This window comes from Prionailurus viverrinus, chromosome F2 (genome assembly GCF_022837055.1).
Source record: "Prionailurus viverrinus isolate Anna chromosome F2, UM_Priviv_1.0, whole genome shotgun sequence".
Classification (NCBI taxonomy): domain Eukaryota; kingdom Metazoa; phylum Chordata; class Mammalia; order Carnivora; family Felidae; genus Prionailurus; species Prionailurus viverrinus.
Window position 1 is genome coordinate 83,182,463 of NC_062578.1, and position 19,032 is coordinate 83,201,494.

At 60.9% G+C, this 19,032-nt stretch overlaps 1 protein-coding gene across 10 annotated transcripts in view; it reads left to right on the top strand.

The window, feature by feature from the left end:
• MROH1 (maestro heat like repeat family member 1) overlaps nucleotides 1–19,032 on the top strand; it is a 63,969-nt gene that overhangs the window by 12,211 nt on the left and 32,726 nt on the right. For all 10 annotated transcript variants that reach the window (XM_047842495.1, XM_047842496.1, XM_047842494.1 and 7 more), the window contains exons 3-11: nucleotides 16–161; nucleotides 5,363–5,494; nucleotides 6,012–6,174; nucleotides 6,343–6,441; nucleotides 10,574–10,725; nucleotides 11,321–11,461; nucleotides 11,824–11,916; nucleotides 13,812–13,890; nucleotides 14,126–14,239. In XM_047842495.1, coding sequence (XP_047698451.1) covers nucleotides 16–161; nucleotides 5,363–5,494; nucleotides 6,012–6,174; nucleotides 6,343–6,441; nucleotides 10,574–10,725; nucleotides 11,321–11,461; nucleotides 11,824–11,916; nucleotides 13,812–13,890; nucleotides 14,126–14,239 — 1,119 coding nt within the window. The remainder of the gene's footprint in view (nucleotides 1–15; nucleotides 162–5,362; nucleotides 5,495–6,011; nucleotides 6,175–6,342; nucleotides 6,442–10,573; nucleotides 10,726–11,320; nucleotides 11,462–11,823; nucleotides 11,917–13,811; nucleotides 13,891–14,125; nucleotides 14,240–19,032) is intronic.

The following is a 19,032-nucleotide window of genomic DNA, read 5'->3' on the forward strand; positions in this document are numbered from 1 at the left end:
GCTTTGTCTCTGTAGAGCTGTCCACCGTCCTGCTGGAGGCCATCACCGACAAGGACCCTCTGGTGCAGGAGCAGGTCTGTGGCGCCCTGTGCGCCCTCGGAGAGGCGCAGCCAGCGGAGGTGCTCCGAGCCTGTGAGGAGTACCTGTGGCAGCACGAGAAGGTATTCCCTGCCCGTGGCTGGCGGGTGTCAGGGGGGTGAGCCGCTCCCCTAGGCGCTCCGGGGCCCTTGGGCCGGGGTCTGTAGGGGAGGGGTGGCTGCAAAGCCGGGGTCCCGGTTGCTGTGAGTAGAAAGCCGCCCCTTCCGGTCCCAGTTCCCCCGACACGGGGCATTTCCAGGACACGCGAGCCGCCTCAACTTGTGGCCTGTGGGTCCGTCCCGTCGCGGGGGCACCGGGTGGGCACGTCAGGCGGTCAGCCGCACAGCATCCAGCTGCTCACAAGCCCAGGCTGTGTTGGCGCCCCCGCTCACTCGCTGGCTCGAGGACGGACAGCTCTCCTCGCCGGGGTCTGTGCTGTGCCCCAAGGGAGAGAGAGCAGGCCACTCGCCGTCAGGGACCGCCAGAGGAACGGGTGGACGAGCGTGTGAGGGAGGGTGGAAGGCGTTCGAAGCGGGGCCGCCCGCGGAGCCCGGGCCCTCTCCCTCGCCGCCCTCCCTCGGACCGCGGGCCCCCGTGCTGGCCGTGCCCAGGGCAGCCCTGCAGGGACGCGGGCGTGCCCGTCGGTGCCGCACAGGAGGCTGGGAGCCAGCTCTCTGTTCCGGAGTCGCCGCCGGCCCCGGGTCTGAAGTGGTTGTGTGCCGGCTCTAGTTGTTTTCGGTGTGCTTTGGGCCCTTCCTCGGAGGGAGAGGCACTTTCACAGCCTTAAAAGACCAGTTTTCCTTGTGTTTGATCTAATACTTTGAGCTGGGAAAGGGGATCTCTGTACGGCGGGAGCTACTTCTCTCTCATGTGGGACCGCCATCTCCTAGGCAGTAGGTCAGTCCCACCGGGTGGCCACTGAGCTGCTCATATGGCAGCTTAGGGCCACCTCCCCCCCCATCCCAGTTTTGGCTCTCTTAGCCTTTCTGGCCTTTTATGTGCGCGTAGGCACACTAGGGCCGCCCGTGGGGACTGTGCATAGAGCGAGTGGGGAGAGTGCACGCTCGTGCTCGGGCGCTGTGCGTGTCCACCGCGGCTCTTCCGTGGCTTCGTGGAGCTTCGCGCTGCTCACGTGCCGGGCGCTGGCCCTCCCGTGTGTGGCTGAGAGCCTCTGTGATTGTTAGCGACCCATATGCAGCAAGACGTCGTGGGCTTCCTTCTGGCCGTTTTCTAGCTCGTCTAGGATTTTGCACTTCTTCCAGCCTTTTTGGTTTCTTTCAGCACTTTAAGAAGAAAGCTCTCCCTTTCACGTTTGCGTGTTTGCAGTAAAAGTATATGAAGTGGGAAGTTCTGTCCTCTCGACTGAGCTCCTCGCCAGGCACCTCTCTCTGCCCCTACGCCGCCCCCTCCTGCCCCCAGGTCTTGCCACCTGCCTGGCATCCTCACACCGTGCGTTATGGGGTTTCACCTCCCACTGACTCTCCCTGGACGCGTGGGCGGGGCGCACACGGGGACAGACCGTCCCTGCACGGTGGCTCTCAGGCCCATGGGCGGGAAGTGGCTGGCGGAACAGAGGCAGAAGTAGTCGTCTGGGTCGGTCAGGGTCACTCCAGCACGAGCAGGCTTGGGTCTCTCACAGTTCTGGAGGCCGGGAGTCCGAGATCACGGTGCCGGCAGGTTCTGTGTGCGGTGGGGACCCGCTTCTTACTTCATAGGCGGCCTTCTCCTCACCCTGTCCTCACACGGCAGAAGGGAGGAGGGAGCTCTCTGGAGCCTCTTTAGAAGGCACTAATCCCACCCCTGAGGCTGCACCCTCCTGACCTGCTCGCTTCCTGAAGACCCTCCTCCCAATACTGTCACCTTGGGGTTAGGTTTCAGCACAGGCATTTTGGGGAGACGGTTTGTAGCAATAGCAAAATCAAACTTTGAACTGGTAACTAAAGGTTTTCTTCTGTTTGTTCTCTTTTTTTTGGCTGGTTTCAACTTCATGCATTCGTGTCTGGTTTTCTGTAGAATCTCATCCTAACACAAGGGAGGTCTTTCGTTTGTTTTTTACATGTTTGTTTGTTTATTCCGAGAGAGAGACGTGTGTGAGAGTTTACTTGGCGCTGAGTTATTCTGCTAGGGGTTAAAATCCCAGCGTGCTCGGCAGTGAGTCGACTCCTCCACTGACCCAGGTCAGGACCTCAGACGGGTGCTGGTAGTCACCTCACGCACCGGGACCATGTGGTGACTGTCCGACCTTTGCGTCCCGTGGCGAAGGTCCTTCCTGCAGATGACCCGGCGCAGGTTCTCGAGCAGCTCTTGAGCAGAACCGGTCAGCGCTGGGGGGAAGGCGGGACGATGGGCTCGCTGGCAGCACGTGAGAGTGTGGAGCCGGAAATCTCCCACGCCCGCTCTGGGCCGGCCGGTCCCTGGGCCACCCCAGCGCGGTTCCCGCCCTGCTCGGGTGACAGGCCCGTGGCTTTATCGCCGCGTGCCGCGGAGCACTACATCTTGTTCTGATGGGGCTAGTGTTCTGCCCGTTGAACTTTAAGAGCAATGTAAAATGGAAACAGAAAACCTTTTTCTTTAAAAATAGGCGACTGTTGCGATCCCTATCAAAATCCCAGGGATGGTTTTTGCAGAAATAGAAAAAGCCATCCTAAAAGTCAGACGAAACCTCAAGGGATCCTGAACAGCCAAAACAGTCTTGAAAAAGAACAAAGCTGGGGACTCACACTCGTTGACTTCAAGGCTTACTACAGGGCCGCTAGAGCCGAACACCACGGTGGAGACCGGCCGAGAGATGGGCAGAGAGACGGGGCAGAGAGACGGGGCAGAGAGACGGGGCAGAGAGACGGGCAGAGAGACGGGCAGAGAGACGGGGCAGAGAGACGGGCAGAGAGACGGGGCAGAGAGACGGGCAGAGAGACGGGCAGAGAGACGGGGCAGAGAGACGGGCAGAGAGACGGGGCAGAGAGACGGGGCAGAGAGACGGGCGTAGAGACGGGGCAGAGAGACGGGCAGAGAGACAGGGCAGAGAGACATGGCAGAGAGACATGGCAGAGAGACGGGGCAGAGAGACGGGCAGAGAGACGGGGCAGAGAGACGGGCAGAGAGACGGGGCAGAGAGACGGGCAGAGAGACGGGGCAGAGAGACGGGCAGAGAGACGGGCAGAGAGACGGGGCAGAGAGACGGGCAGAGAGACGGGGCAGAGAGACGGGGCAGAGAGACGGGCGTAGAGACGGGGCAGAGAGACGGGCAGAGAGACAGGGCAGAGAGACATGGCAGAGAGACATGGCAGAGAGACGGGGCAGAGAGACGGGCAGAGAGACGGGGCAGAGAGACGGGCAGAGAGACGGGGCAGAGAGGCGGGGCAGAGAGATGGGCGGAGAGACGGGGCAGAGAGACAGGGCAGAGAGATGGGTGTAGAGACGGGGCAGAGAGACGGGCAGAGAGACGGGCAGAGAGACGGGCAGAGAGACGGGCAGAGAGACATGGCAGAGAGACGGGGCAGAGAGACGGGCAGAGAGACGGGGCAGAGAGACGGGCAGAGAGACGGGGCAGAGAGACGGGGCAGAGAGACGGGCGTAGAGACGGGGCAGAGAGACGGGCAGAGAGACGGGCAGAGAGACGGGCAGAGAGACATGGCAGAGAGACGGGGCAGAGAGACGGGGCAGAGAGACGGGGCAGAGAGACGGGCAGAGAGACGGGGCAGAGAGACGGGCAGAGAGACGGGCAGAGAGACGGGCAGAGAGACATGGCAGAGAGACGGGGCAGAGAGACGGGGCAGAGAGACGGGCAGAGAGACGGGCAGAGAGACGGGGCAGAGAGACGGGGCAGAGAGATGGGCGGAGAGATGGGGCAGAGAGACAGGGCAGAGAGATGGGTGTAGAGACGGGGCAGAGAGACGGGCAGAGAGACAGGGCAGAGAGACGGGCAGAGAGACGGGGCAGAGAGACGGGCAGAGAGATGGGCAGAGAGACATGGCAGAGAGACGGGGCAGAGAGACGGGCGTAGAGACGAATGCAATAGAGTCGAGAGCCCGGGAAAAACCTTTGTGTATGTGGTCAAATGAATTTTGACGCAGTTTATCACCCAGAGAACAAAACCTAACACTGGAGCTTTCCCCCGGGAATCTGAGGCAGGTTTCGTGGGATCTGCTCGTCCATCTAGAGGTGTTTACCATCTGCGTTGGCTCTTTTCGGGAACAAAAATCGTGCCCATGGGTGGGCCCCACAGTGCAGGAGGCTGCTGGTGGCCTCCGTGGGAGGGAACCCCTGCTTTTACAGAGCGCCCTCCACCGGCCCAAGTCGCCTGTCTTTCTGGCCCCCTTTCCTCTGGTCGCCCAGGCTCAGTCCTGTCCCGGCACGGACCAGGGCACCGCGTGCTGCCGTGTGTGCCGGACCCCCCTCCACCCGGATGCCCCGCTCCTGGGGGCGGGAGGTCCTCGCGGGAGGGCCGGTCTTGGTCTTTCCTGCCCCCTGCCTGTTTCTTGCCCTCCCCTCCGGTCTCTGTGAGCGCCCCGGGCTCCCGGCCCCGTGGAGCCTCTCCCTTGGCTGCGCCCTGCTCTGTTCACCTCTCCTCTGCTGCCGTCCGTCCTTGCAGCGAGGCACCTTGGCTTCCTGGCCCCGGGCCCCGCTCCCAGCCGTCAGCACACGTCCTCAGTTGAGGCGAGGATGAGTGCCGGGTGGGGCCACGGCTGCCGGGTGCCGACGAGGACTGTGTCTGGGCGGGTGGGGGGCCCACCCGGAGCAGGGGAGGACCCCTAGGACAGGGCCGGCAGTGCCGCCCTTTCACCGTCCAGCCGCAGCCCTTGGGGCGAGGTCGGAAGCCGGGGGAGGGGTGTGACAGACAAGGCCCCCTCGGGGCGGGGCGCGCCCGAGCGAGGAGAGGGCCTGTCAAGCGGTCTCCTCTGACCGGTCTCCCCGGGGAGCCCCAAAACTTCCTGGTGGCAGCAAACTCTGTTGTGCTAGGACCTCTCGGGGCAGGAGAGCTTCTGGCCCGGAGACCCCGGCCACAGCACGAGGGCCACCATCTGTTCACTGCGGGTGTTGCACAGAACACTCCTGGCACCTGCTGACGACCTCGTGCCCTCACCCGCTTCTCACGGTCCTTTCCTGTGCGAGGCCCCGAGGGTCTGGGGGCATGAGGAGTGGCCAGGCGTGCCCTGACCTCCCGCGTTGGGGCAGCCAGGGGTGACTGTGAGTTGAGTCACCCCTATAGAGAGAGCAGGTGTCAGCAGGCTGCCTGGGTGCGAGCTCCCCTTCCAGGACCTTCCTCGATGGTTTCTCTGGTCAGTTGGCACATCCTTACCGGACGATGATCCTGAGGGCCATGGAGACGGTCGTGAGCAGTCACATCAGTGACCTGGACAAGGACATGGCCAGGGCTGTCATCTTCCTGGCCTCCAGCGAGATGACCAGGGTGAAGGTATGGGGGGCACCTGCCTGCTCGGGGAGGGGAGCTTCTTTCCTAGGACTTTGCCCCGAGCGCATTGGGAACGTGGGCTCGCATCTGGCTGCCTTGGGCCGGCCGCCCCTTCCTGCACACTGAGTGCCCTGCTGGGATGGGGAGGCCCGCCCGTAAGTGTAGAGGTGGAGCTGGAGCAGAGACAAACTTCTGGAGGTCTCAGGGCAGATGCAAGGGCACCGGTGCCGGCCCCCCAGCGTGAGGAGGACGTTGCCAGGCTCTGCGCGGGGCCGGCTCCCGGTGGCGGCACTTTCCTCTCCCTGCAGGTGGAGGGGGCAGCTGCTCGGCTCCTGGGGGGAGGGGGGAGCAGGGGATACTGGGGGAGGGGGCTTGGGAGAGTTCTCTAGCAGGTGCTCACGGGGAGCCTGAGAACAGGGCACGACGTCCCATTGTTGCTTCTTGGGCAATTTCAGGGTGAGGTCCTGTGTCCCTTGCTTGATCGGGGCATCAGTGCACGTTTTCGGGGCGGGGGGTACAGGACTTGGTGTGTGACTGGCAGCAGGCTGCCAGCAACGTCCTGGTGGCTGTTGGGAAGCAGTTCATCGGCCTGGTGATGGAGGAGGTGCTGAGCAAGTTCCAGCCTGGGGCCCTGCCGCACTACTTCGTCGTGCAGACCCTCGCCAACCTGGCGGCTTCCAACGGTAGGTTCCGCCTGGCCTGCCCCCACCGGCATTCGGAGCGATTGGGGGGGGGGGACCTCTCCACCACCCGCCCCGGGCCGTGTGGCCTGGGGGCCCGGGGCGGGCGCACGGCGGCCAGGCCAGGTGAGGCGGGGGTTCCCTGACGCCCCCCGCCCCCCCATTTTGCAGTGTTCGGCATGGTGCCCTTCCTGACGTCCATCCTGAGCACCATGCTCCCCATGCTGGGCATGGCCAAGCACGATACGATGAGGGTGGCGTTTTGCTGTGGTAAGATGGGGTCTCCGGGGCGGGGGCTGGGAGCCGCCTGCCCACCCCTTGGGTCTGGGGAGGGTCATGAGCCCTCTGGGCGGCGGAGGAGGGCTGAGCGGCCCTGGGTGGCTGCGGACGTGTGGGCGGGTGGGCACTGCTGCAGGCGGGGTCTCGGCCCGGGCGTCCGGCTGCTTCTGTCCGCTGGCAGGGGCCCCTGTACCTCACAGTGCGGTTCCCCGAGGCCGGGACACCTGCGGGGGTGCGGGAAGAAACCTCCCCAGAGCCGCAGAGACTTCCCACATCTCTCCCTGCTCAGTACTGGGCATCTCCGAAAGGGGTCCTTACTCCCCTCCCTCCCGGGTCTGCTGCCCTCTGTGCACTCAGCAGGGACGGCTTCTCAGGGCGGGGTCCGTGCACGGTGTGGAGGGGGTGTGGGGGGGATGGCTCCTCACGGCGGGCCCTTCGAGGCAAGGGAGGCGTTCCTGTTGGGAGGAGGGCAGAGGGTCCTGAAGCGTGGAAGGTGCCGTGGCGGCTGCGCCCACATTGCGTGGCTTCCTCCGGAACGCCCGCAGCCCTGGCACTGAGTGGGGAGCAGGGCTCCGGTTAGGAGGGTCCTCGGTAAGGGAAGGGTGTGGTGACTGGACAGGGTCAGGGCACCTGGAGCTCAGCTGAGGGCTTGTCGGGTACTTGCCGGCCGGCCTGCTGCTCCCACTCCCTGCCGTGTACTTGGGGGCGCCTGGGGCCTTTCACAGCAGCATACTGGAGACCGGGGCCCTCGTCCGCCCCGCTCGCGGGGGCTTCGGATCCTGGGGCCCCGGGGAGGGGCTCCAGCTCCTGCCGGCCGTCCTTACGGCCCCTCGCTCCCATGTCCCTTGTCCCTGCCACGGCCTCCTTCCTGTCTTCTTCTCACGCGCTCCTCCCACCGCGGGTGATGGCAGACTCCCCGGGTTAAACTGTAGGAACCCTCCTTGACCTGGTTTCGGGTAACGAGAATTTTCGTCAGGGTCCTGGGACAGCTGAGCCGGGGATTCCCACCGGGCTGGATGGCAGAGCAGGACCCAGAAGGTGGGGCGTGGGGATGTGTTTGCAGGTGCTGGAAGCAAGGGGGGGGTGGGGAGCTGGGAGGTCACCTAGGACGGCGCATCCAGGCTGGAGGGGGAGTAAGGAGACCCCGCGTCGCAGCCGAGGGCTCCTCGGGAAGGACGCAGCTCCATCCCTGCAGCTGCCGAGGCCGCGAGCGGGGGGGGGGGGGGCCGGCCCCAGGTGCCGAAGAACCGACCCTTCTAATGCCACTGACGGTTTTTACCGCGTCCGCGTCCGTCGCGTGTGAGCAGCATTCGCTCTGCGCCGGACGTGCTGTCTGCGGGGCACGCGGTGCTCTCCGCTGACCGACGCTCCCCCGCCTGCCGTTGGAGGAGAGAGCGGCCCTTCCCGCTGGCATGGTGGGCCGTGAGTGGGCCGAGGCCTCCCGTGTCTGCTGGCCCGGGGCCACGAACAGAAGTTGGTGCCCCAGGGTCCTTCCCGGTTGCGTCTGCTGACGCTGTGGCTGGAGGGAGAAGAGCCAGAACGCCCGGGGGTGGAGACGGCGTCCCCCGGACAGCCGGTGCGCGGCCAGCCTGACCACACCGTGTGGCACCGAAGGCGGCCCCGGATTGCTGCCCGCGACCAGCGTCTCCCAGAGCGACGGCGGCAGCGGCGTAAACAGAGCTCCAAGACCTGGGCGAGCAGACAGTCCAGGGAGAAGAAAGCGGGCACAAAAGACCAGGCATGATGACTCCCTCGGGGGGTGAGGCGAGAGCAGGGTGTGTTGCCGGGAAGTAGCCGCATTCAGGGAGTACAGCTGAGCTTCTCGGGGTCAGAGAAGCGACGACAGATGGCAGCGAGAATGGAAGAGAAGGTCGAGGAATGCCCCAGAAAATAGAGCAAAAATGCGAACCTGGAAAACGGGAGACAGAGGGGGAGGGGGTGGCAGGCCAGGCCATGAGGCCTCATTCAAGTAACAGATGCCCCGGAGCTGCAGCTTCCAGAAGAAAGGGACCTCCCAGCATCCACACCAAGACGCTTTGGTGGGGAAAGTGATCCGAGAGGACACAGAGGAATGGGACGGCCTTCTCCCCCACCGGCACCTTGCCCGCGGCTGTCTGAGCGGCGCGGCCCTGTCGGGCGTGGCCGGGGGAGACCCGGGGTGCCGGCAGGAGGTAGAGGTTGGTCGGTGACCCCTGCCTGGAGAAGCGGAAGGCCCCGAGGGAAACGAAGCTGGTATGAAGTGAGCTGGCCGCCCCGGCGTTGTTAGCAGGGGGAAGGCCAGCCGAGCGCGCTTCCGGAGGGGAGGGGCCGGCGTGCGAGAACTGCCCTCCCGCCCCGGGTGTGTGTGTGCAAAACGGATTAAAAAGTAAAACCTAGTAACAACCTGGGGGGCTCGCTTCCTGCTTCCGGCCACTCCGGCAATAGAGCGGCCCGTTTTCCTGAAACGCCTCTCTACAAGGTGCCGAGAGACTACAGAGCTCAAGGAGGCCAGAGCGTCGGGTGGACAGGGAGGAAGAGGGCCGGGGCTGCGTCCCTCCTCCAAGCAACGGGGGCCGTGCGGCAGGTGGGGACGCGAGGCCTCCTCGTGCTCTGGTGGGGCCGGAGTCTGCCTGGGCTGGACCCTCCGAGAGCCCCTCCTAAGCAGAAGGGCGGCCGGTGGCACAGGAGTGCTCCCTCCGGGAGGCGATTTTCTCCTAAAAGTTGTTGGGGCGCCTGGGTGGCTCAGTCGGCTGAGTGTCCGACTGTGATTTTGGCTCAGGTGCCGATCCCCGGGTCATGGGATCGAGCCCCACATCTGACTCCGCAGTGAGTGTGGGGCCTGCCTGGGATTCTCTCTCCCCGTCTCTCTCTGCCCCTCCCCTGCTCGCACAAGCACTTGTACACATGTGAACTCTCTCTTCCTCAGAAAATTTTTTCTTTAGCTTCTGTGTCTTGGTAACTTGTGGCTGTGATTGCCGTCACATACACACAGGGATCAGGCTTGTTCTCTCTGTCGGACTGGGGAGCCCCGGCTGAGAAGTTAGCTGTGTAAGTGGCCCGGGTGAGAGCCCTGAGAGCCGTGCTGGGCAGGGGCTGGTGCAGTGCCCCGCCCACCCCCCCAGCTCCTCCGCTACCCTGCCCTTCTCAGGGCTGCGTGACAGGGGCCTGGCCTCGCCTCTCTCCTCTTATCCCTGTCCTTTCCTTTGGCCCCGGGTTCAGCCCTTGCTGACCACTCGTAGGTCTTCATCTGCGCACAGACTTGCCCACCTGGATGTCCCCCAGCACAGCCACTTTCGTAGACACCACTGTCTCGGCCCGCCCTGCCTCAGCCCGACACTCTGCACCTTCAGTGCCCTCCCACGCCCCCTGCACCCGGGACTTCCGGGCACAGCGACCCTTGCAAACTGGGCGTTATTTGTGTCTGTCTGTGAGGGGTGAGGTGGGCACAGCACCTCCTCTTTTTGCCTCGCGGTGGGCGCTGTGAACCGAGGCCGTTTGGGGACGTCGGTGTCTGTGCCAGGTCTGTATGGCTGCTGTCACACAGTGCCACTTAGAAATGCAGGGCGCCTGGCCAGCTTGGTCGGTGGAGCGAATGACTCTCGATCTCAGGGTTGTAAGTTCGAGCCCCACGTTGGATGCAGAGATTACTTCAAAATAAAATCTTTGAAAAAAAAAAAGAAAAAGAGAAACGTATTCTTACGGTTCTGGAGGCCAGAAGCCTGAGATCAAAGTGTTACTCGGAGCCCTTCCTGGGGGCTCAGTGGGAGACTCTGTTCCTTGTCCCTCCCCCAGCATCTAGAGGTGGGCCCCAGACTGTGCCCTGCTGTCACTCTGCCGTCTTCTTTGTGGTCTGTGTGCTCTCTTCCCGAGACACGGTTGTGTTGGATTTGTGGCCCACCCTACCCGACACGGTTACATCTTATGTAGTTATCCCTGCAGAGATCCTCGTTCCCAGAAAAGGTCCCTTCCTGAGATTCTGGGACGGACGTGGATGTGGAGGGACCCTCATGCCGGCATAGTCCCGGAGCCCCGCACTTAGCCCCGGTCTCGGGAAGGTGTCCTGTGGCGGGGGGGGGGGGGGGGTGGGGAGGGCGTTAGAAGGGGCGGCGGTGCAGGCGTATTACAGCCACCCGCCCTGTGGTAGCTCTGCAGCACTTCAGCGAGAGCACCCTGGAGTACCTGGCCAACCTGGACCAAGCCCCAGACCCCACGGTCAGGAAGGACACCTTTGCCACTGACATCTTCAGCGCCTACGACATCCTCTTTAACCACTGGCTACAGAGCCGTGAGGCCAAGGTACAACCTCTGCAGTCTGTCGGAACCCGTGGCCTCACCCTGCCGGCTGCCGTCTCCCACCCCTGAGCTCGGCCCACCTCCACGAGGCCTGAGCCTCGTGTGCCGTTTTGCAGGCTTTGGGGGAGGGGACTGCGGGGAGCGGGGTGGAGACAGCTATGGACACATGCTTCCCGGTGCCCGATCCGTGTCCCCTCCCCCACCCCCCACCCCGGCTCGGGAGGTGGGAGCCTCTTCAGGGAGTGGAGGTGTCCTGTGTGAGGTCTTCCCAGAATATGGCTTGTTTCCTGCCCTCCGACCCCACTCTGCCCGGAGGCTCCCGGACCGCCCGGGTAGCGGGCTGAGCTGAGGCGTGACGAGTCCCCTGTGGGTGTTGCCTTCACGGCCTCCCCGGCCTGGCCACCGTCCAGACCCTGGCCGTGGTCACTCTGACCTCTCTGCCTTCGGACCCCTTTCGGACCCCCTGGTCACAGGGTACCGGGGTTTCCTCGTTCCGACCCTGGGTTCTTGGTGAAGGCCTCTTGCCTTTCCGCTCGGGGCACCTCCCAGCATTGCCGTGCTGGTTTGGACGTGAGCATCATTTGCTGTTTCCTCGCAGCTCCGGCTCGCCGTGGTGGAGGCTCTGGGGCCCATGAGCCACCTGCTGCCCAGTGAGAAGCTGGAGGAGCAGCTCCCCAAGCTGCTGCCGGGGGTCCTGGCCCTCTACAGGAAGCACGCCGAGACCTTCCACGTGTCCAAGGTGCGCGCCTGCACGCCGCGGCCCGTGCAGAGCTCTGTCCACCGACCGGTGCCCACCTGGCTCAGGTGGGAGGGTGTGGACACCCGGGAGGGGAAGCGCAGAGAGCGCTGTTGGACTCAGTGGTGGGTGGGGCCCAGGCACGTTTCTCCTCACTGCCCTGCCCTGCCCTGCCCAGGGCACCTTCGCCTTGGCCTTACCCCAAATCCGTGCCGCCGTTCTGAGCCTTCTCCTCCTGTCTTTGTTCTTGACGTGGAGGTAGGGATTCCTTATTTGAGCCCTGAGGTGGGGTCTTTGTGGCCAGGAGGTGGGGCTGGGGGGTTTGACATAGGCCCGATGGCCTCTCTCCTCCCCGTCTTGGGCAGAGCCTGGGCCAGATCCTTGAGGCTGCGGTGAGCGTGGGCAGCCGCACGCTGGAGGCCCAGCTGGACGCGCTCCTGGCTGCTCTACACGCTCAGGTAGGATGCGCAGGGGGCAGGACCAGGGGACACCGTGGGACAGGACGTGGAGGGGCCGGGGGGCAGGACCGGGGCGGGGCGGGGGGGGGTCGCACCTGAGACGGGGCAGGCCGGGGCTCCTGGGGCGGGTACAGGAGGGCATGCTGGGGGGAGGGGCGCTGGGGGCAGGGACCCTGGGACAGGGGCCCTGGGGACGCACTGTGGATGGGGCTGGTATGGCAGGGACGGGGGTTCTGGTCTGCTGAGGCTTGCAGGCAGCAAGAGTGGGATGGGTGGTCCAGCCCAGTCGTGCGGAAGCCAGGGTGTTCTCTGAGTCGTGGGTGTGGGCCTAGCTGAGAAGAGAGCCTGTGGGGAAGAAGGAGTGATGGTCTGTGGAGAAGGGGTTGAAAGGGAAACACAAGTAGACCACAGCTGAGAAGGGAGATACTCGCCTTTCTTAGGGCTGTCCCTTCGTGTCTGTCTTTCTGTTGGGTTTTGGCTTTTCCCACATTGACCTGTAGCAGTTACTGACGGTCTTTTATTGTTCACGTAAAATTCTTGTTCCTACTTTGTCCTTCATCATTTGACTCCATTTATGATATCTTCTGCCGTGCGAAATTATTTCATTTTTACATCATTACATGTCTGTCTGTTACGTTCTAACGTAGGTTTTCTTACAGTTAGAAAAGCCTTTTGAATTCTGCAAACTATTTTTCAGATTCTCCCATTTTCCAATGTACTTGTATAGTTTAATCCATTTGGGATTTATTTTAGGGAAACAGTGAGAGTCCAGTTTTATCTTTTTTCCAGATGACTACCCTTTGCACCTCTTCTGTTGTGTGACCAAGTGTTCTAAAACTTAGCATCTTAAGGCAGCAACCGTTGTTATCCATGGTCACTACCGGCCAGGGGCCCAGGCCCAGCTCCTCTGCTCGGTTCTGGCTTGGGGCCTCCCGTGGTCACAGCTTGAAGGCTCGACCGGGGCCAGGGGGTCTGTTTCCATGATGGTGCCCTCACCTGGCCGTGCGCTGGAGGCCTCCTTCCTGGCTGGTGGCTCTCTCCCTGGGCCGCTTGAGTGTTCTGGCCGCTCGGCAGCTGGCTTTCCCTGGAGGGAGAGCTCCCGGGGAGCAGGTGGGAGGCTGCTGCCGTGCCTTCTGGGACCCCCTGAGTCTCCACAATGGGAATAACGAGGAGGTGCCCGGGAGCCTGGGGCCGAGCCCTGGGGCCAGCGCCTGCACCCACCTTCCCCGCCGTTCTCTGAGAGCTAGCAGGGTCCAGCTTGGGGTGGGGCCTGTGGCTCTGGGGACATGCTCTGCACTGTTGGTCACCTCTTTGTAAGATGGGCTGTCCCGAAGAATTGCCATTGAGCCTTTTGTGCAGAGGCCCTGCTGTCATGACTGTGACCGGGGGGACTGGGATGCTGGGGGTGGGGGAGGGGGGGGACCTTCCATGTCACCCGCTGGGACGCAGGGGACCCCAAAGACACATCTGCCCACAGCTTCTTCAGTTTTTGTTTTTGTTTTGTGTGGGTTTTTTTTTTCTTTTTTCTTTTTTTTAATAATTTTGGATGAACCAACGCTAGGTGTTTTGGTTTCTAGTACTTGCTATATTCTGGAGATTAATGTTTTCCAGTCTGTGCCCAAAGGAAGTGGGAGGCTGTGTCCTGGCTGCTGGTGGGAAAAGGCGGTTTGAAGGGGCCAAGACTCTCTTCCCTGGAGACCCGAGGGCCTCTGACCACGGGGGCAAGTGCATGCCTGTAGCCCCATGAGAAAGAGCCGGAGCGAGCCGACCGGCCGTGGGGGAGGTAGAGGCCATGAGGCCTGGGTACCGTAGGAGGGACCTTCCCTCCCGGCCAGCTGGGCCCTTGGGAGACGGCAGCATCCCCTGTAACTGCTGCCGTCTGTCCCTTGGAGCAGATCTGTGTGCCCGTGGAGTCGTCCAGCCCTCTGGTGGCGAGCAACCGAAAGGAGGTGTTACGCTGCTTCACTGTGCTGGGTAAGCCGGCAGCCCACGCGGGGCCATCTGCGGACACGAACGTCTGCTCACGTGGGGGCCGGTGGACCGCTGGTGTGCAGGGGGTGGTGGCAGCTTTGGGCGTGGGTTGGAGGTGAGGAGGCTTCGGTGTGTGGGCTGCAGCCCCCGGGAGGACCCCGGGGCTTGCAGGTGCCAACGGTGAGCAGGGAGCAAAGATTATTACAAATGATTATTTGGCTCTGTGCTTGCCCGGCAGCGTGCTGTTCGCCTGACCGCCTGCTGGCCTTCCTGCTGCCCAAGCTCGATGCCAACAACGAGAGGACCCGCGTGGGCACCCTGCAGGTCGTGAGGCACGTCATCAACTCAGCTGGTGAGTGGCCAGTGTGGGGCAGGGCCTGAAAGAGGCAGATAGTGACCGTCTTTTGGGTGAAAGGATCTTGCTCCGATCTGTGGACGTTGGCCTTTGATAGGTGGCCGTGGACGCCGGGGCTGGGCCAGGCGCTGGCCGCTCACCCCCAGGCCCGATGTCGTTGTCTGTCACGACTGCCCCTGGGGGGGCGGGTGCCGGTCAGGGACACGCACTGGTGATCCGTGTCCTGGGTGCGGGGCTCTGTGAAGGGTGCGGGCCGGCTGTCCTGCAGAGTGCCTTGCGATCTGTGTGTGTCTGGCTCCCTCACAGTCGCATGGAAGGGTTCAGCCTTCTGCTTCTAAGGTTAATCTAACCAGCAACAGCCTGGACATTTTTCACACCCGAGCTTGTGTTTTTTCATAAGTTTTGGTCAGTAAACACTGGCCATGGGCCACGGTAGGCCTGCAGCCTGCGTTCAGACAGCCCAAGCTGTGAGTGGGTTTTTCATGTTAACAGGTCGTAAGAGCAAAGAAGGATATGACAGAGGTCACATATGTTCCTTGAAGCCTAAGATAGTTTTGTTTCTTTTTTTTTAATGTTTACTCATTTTTGAGGGAGGGAGGGAGGGAGGGAGAGTGTGAGTGGGGGAGGGGCAGAGGAGCCAAAGCAGACTCCGAGCCGTCAGCACAGAGCCTGACGCCGGGCTCGAACTCAAGAACCGTGAGATCATGACCGGAACCGAGGTCAGACACTCAACAGACTGAGCCCCCCAGGCGCCCTGGCCTAAAGTAGCTTCTGCTTGGCCCTCTAGGGAACACGTATGCTGACCCCTGTCCCACGAGGTTCACTGTGGGTCGGTGCTGGGTCACACCCAGTGCCTGTGGACCCGGGGCACATCTTATGGAACTTGGAACGATGCCCCTTGGGAAGAGGCAGGGACACGGGAGGACGGTGGCAGCCGGGGCTGCGGCCCAGAGTGTGCCGCGGAGCCAGCAGCGCGCCGACTCGTGGGGGAGGGCTCCTGACCTCGGAGGACGGTGGCGGCCACACAGAAAGTGCAGTGCACCCTCGCCTGGTTCCCGCGGCCCCCACACGAGCCTGGTTTCACTGATCAGGAAGCTGAGGGTGAGGGAGGTGGAGGGACTTGCCTGCCGCCCGGGCCGTGGCCACCGCGTTGGTGGCGGGACTGGGCGCAGGCGCAACGGCTGCTGTGCGTTCAGATGCTTGGACTTCCCCGCGACTGAGGGCGCTGCCCATCCTTTGCCGATCGCTCCGCGGCCTTCGTGCTCTCAGACTCTCTTGCGCTCATGGGTTTTATTTGTGGGTTCCCTCTCTGGGCATTTATGTGCGTGTGTGTGTAAAGAAATAGACTTTCTAAGTCTCAAATGACACCGTTCAAAAGCACGCTTTCTCACTCTGTACTATACCTTAGAGAGTTACTAGCGTCAGTGTGCTTTATTACTTGTATTTTGAAGTGCAAGCCCCGTACCAAACAGCACACGCTTCTGCCGTTCAGCTTAACGAGCCTGTGAGGCCCCGGCCCGGCCCCGCAGGCCTGGAGCCCCGGCTCGACTTCTGACATGTGGTGCAGATAGGATCCTAGCACATGAATTTCTTCGTCCCTGGCTTCCGGCCCTCGACACTCTGTCTGTGGGACGTGTTCGTGTGGTGTGGCCCACTCCTTCCCTTTCCGGGAAGTGTTCCAGGGGGTCAGTCTATGCTCCACCGCCCCACTGCAGGCGGGTGATGGGCTGTGTCCCGTGGCATCTGTTGTCATGCACGATGCTACCAGTGACGTTTGTCCTGCGCACGTTCAGCTGAGTGCGCACCTAGGAGTGGAGTCTCGTGTTGTAAGCTTCGCATGTGTTCAACTTAGTGGATGAAGCCATTCTGTTTAGGGGCGCCTGGGGGCTCAGTCGGTTGAGCGTCCGACTTCGGCTCAGGTCATGATCTCACAGTTCAAGAGCTTGAGCCTGCATTGGGCTCCTCTGTCCCCCCCTCTCTCTGCACCTCCCCACTCGTTCTCTGTCTCTCTCTCTCTCTCTCTCTCAAAAGTAAATAAACATTTAAAAAATTAAAGAAGCAAAACGCTGTAATATGACTAAAAAGTTGGGGCCATAGTTGGATTCCCAGGCACTGTGGTCTGGGAAGCCGTGTCCCTCGTGGGTGGGCTCTGCCGTCCCGTCGGACTGGCCGCACGTGAGGTTCCTGCCTCTCGCTTTCTTTCCTTGCTGCGTTGTCCCTTAGCCTCGGTTACTGTCACTGAGAAATCTGGTACTCATTTTCCTCGCAAGCGATTTGGTTTGTTTTGCCTGGATGTCCAAAGGATTTTTATTTTTTTATTCTAAATCCAGAAATTTTGGGGCGCCTGGGTGGCGCAGTCGGTTAAGCGTCCGACTTCAGCCAGGTCACGATCTCACGGTTCGTGAGTTCGAGCCCCACGTCGGGCTCTGGGCTGATGGCTCAGAGCCTGGAGCCTGTTTCCGATTCTGTGTCTCCCTCTCTCTCTGCCCCTCGCCCGTTCATGCTCTGTATCTCTCTGTCCCAAAAATAAATAAACGTTGAAAAAAAAAAATTAAAAAAAAAAAAAAAATAAATCCAGAAATTTTATTGACTGTGTTGGCCGTTCTGGGGCGATATCCTGCCCACATCTGTGAAGTGCCCTCTCGGTACGTAGTTTCCGATCTTATTTTGTCTTGGGATTTTTTTAACAGGCTTTCGATACTCAGCTGTTTCCAGACTCCTCTTTAGCGCCCTGTCAGGTGTGCTGTGTTCTCTTTGCCTCTTTGCCTGCCTTCTGTACTTTTTACATCAAATGCTTTAAAGTATTTTGGCCTCTAGTTCCTGTTTTGTTTTTTTCTTCAGAATTTCACTTTCTAGGGGCGCCTGGGTGGCTCGGTTGGTTGAGCGCCCAGCTTCGGCTGGAGTCATGATCTCGTGGTTCGTGGGTTCAAGCCCCGTGTCGGGCTCTGTGCTGACAGCTCAGTGCCTGGACCCTGCTTCGGATTCTGTGTCTCCCCCTCTCTTTCCCTCCCCCGCTCGCACTCTGTCTCTCTCTCTCTCTCAAAAGTAACTAACATTCAAAAAAAGATTAAAAAAAAAAAGAACTTCACTTTCTAATATTGAGAACAAATTGCATTCAGTAAAATGCACAAATCTCGGGGCGCCTGGGTGGCTCAGTCGGTTGAGCGTCTGACTTCGGCTCAGGTCATGATCTCACGGTCTGTGAGTTCGAGCCCCATGTGGGGCTCTGTGCTGACAGCTCGGGGCCTGGAGCCTGCGTGGGATTCTGTGTCTCCCTCCCTCTCTGACCCTCCCCCACTCATGCTCTGTCTCTGTATCAAAAATAAATAAACATTAAAAAAAAATTTTTTTTTAATGCACAGATCTCAAGTGTACAACTTGGTGACATTTTATATGTTGTTCAAGCACGTGACCGTTACTCAAACTATGGAATGTTTCCGGAACCCAGACTCTCCTCGTGGTTGTTTTCAGACAGCAGCACCTCTACCCTAAATTGATTCTGCCTGTACTGGGATTTCATGTAAATGAGTTCACTACAGCAGGTGACCTTTGTGTCTGTCTTCTCTCACCAAGCATGATATTTTTGAGATATATTCCATCATGTCTTGTGAGTAAAACATGTCATTTTGTTAGTGGGTGTGGATCGTTCCCGGTTTGGGGAGATTAGGAAGAAGGCTGGTGTGAACATTCTTGGACGGACCAGTGTGTGGGCGTGTGTGCTCACACCTCCAGGTGTGGAATTTCGGGGCCGTGGGACAAGTGCATGTTTAATATTCCCGGAAAGGCCGTATGGTTTTACCCGATAGTCACGCTCAGCCCTGCGCAGTACATGGGGCGGGGGGGGGGGGGGGGGCAGGCTGCGGCAACCCCGGCTTCCCGGCCCGCTCCGGCCGTGGCCCGGAGTCTTCATTTTCACCGTATTGGTGTCTGTGTGATAGCGGTGCCTCTCCACGGCTCGAACTGGAATTTTCTAAGAGTAGAGTGGGTAAGCATCTTTTCGTGTGCCTGTTGGCCTTCAGATATCTTTTTGGTCCAAGTCTTCTGCCCATTTTAAAACTGGGGTTTTTTTTTCTTATGGTCATGTCTACGAGCCGTTTGTCAGATCCTGGGGTCGGCACCTTTGTGTCTAAGAAGACTCTGCCCTTCCAGAGGACGTGAAGATTCTCTCTTTTCTTCTAGGAGCTTTATTGTTTGAACTTGCACATTCGGTTCTTTGATTCATTTCTAATTAATTTTGGGGATGGTGTGAGCTGCAGGGAGCGAAGACTTATCTTCACATGGGCACCCTATGGCCCCAGCACTGCTTGTGGTGCAGACTTTCCTTTCCCCGTCGTTCTAGTGCTTTCTGGACGTACTGGTCTTCTGGGGCTGCCTTAGCGAAGTACCGCCACCTGGGTGCCTGAGCCACAGTGTATTACGGTGTCACTGTCACCGCGAGTCTCGGTGTCAGAGGTCCGAGGGCCAGCAGGGTGAGGGAGGACCTGTCCCAGGACCCCGCCCAGCTTCCGGAGCTCCCGGGGGCCCTTGGCATCGCCCGGCTTGTGGCGGCGCCGCCCTGGCCTCCGTTTGCGTCTTCATCCCTGCGGGCACCTCCCTGTGTGCCTGTGTCCCAGATTCCCCTTTTGTGAGGGCACAGTGGTACTGGAGCAAAGGCCCACCCTACTCCAGTGTGGCCTCATCCTGACCTAACGAATCGTACCCCCAGGGACCCTATTCCAAGCAAAATCACATTCCGAGGTACTAAGAGTAGGGACTCGACATTACGGGTTAGCAGGTGTCTTTCGGGGACT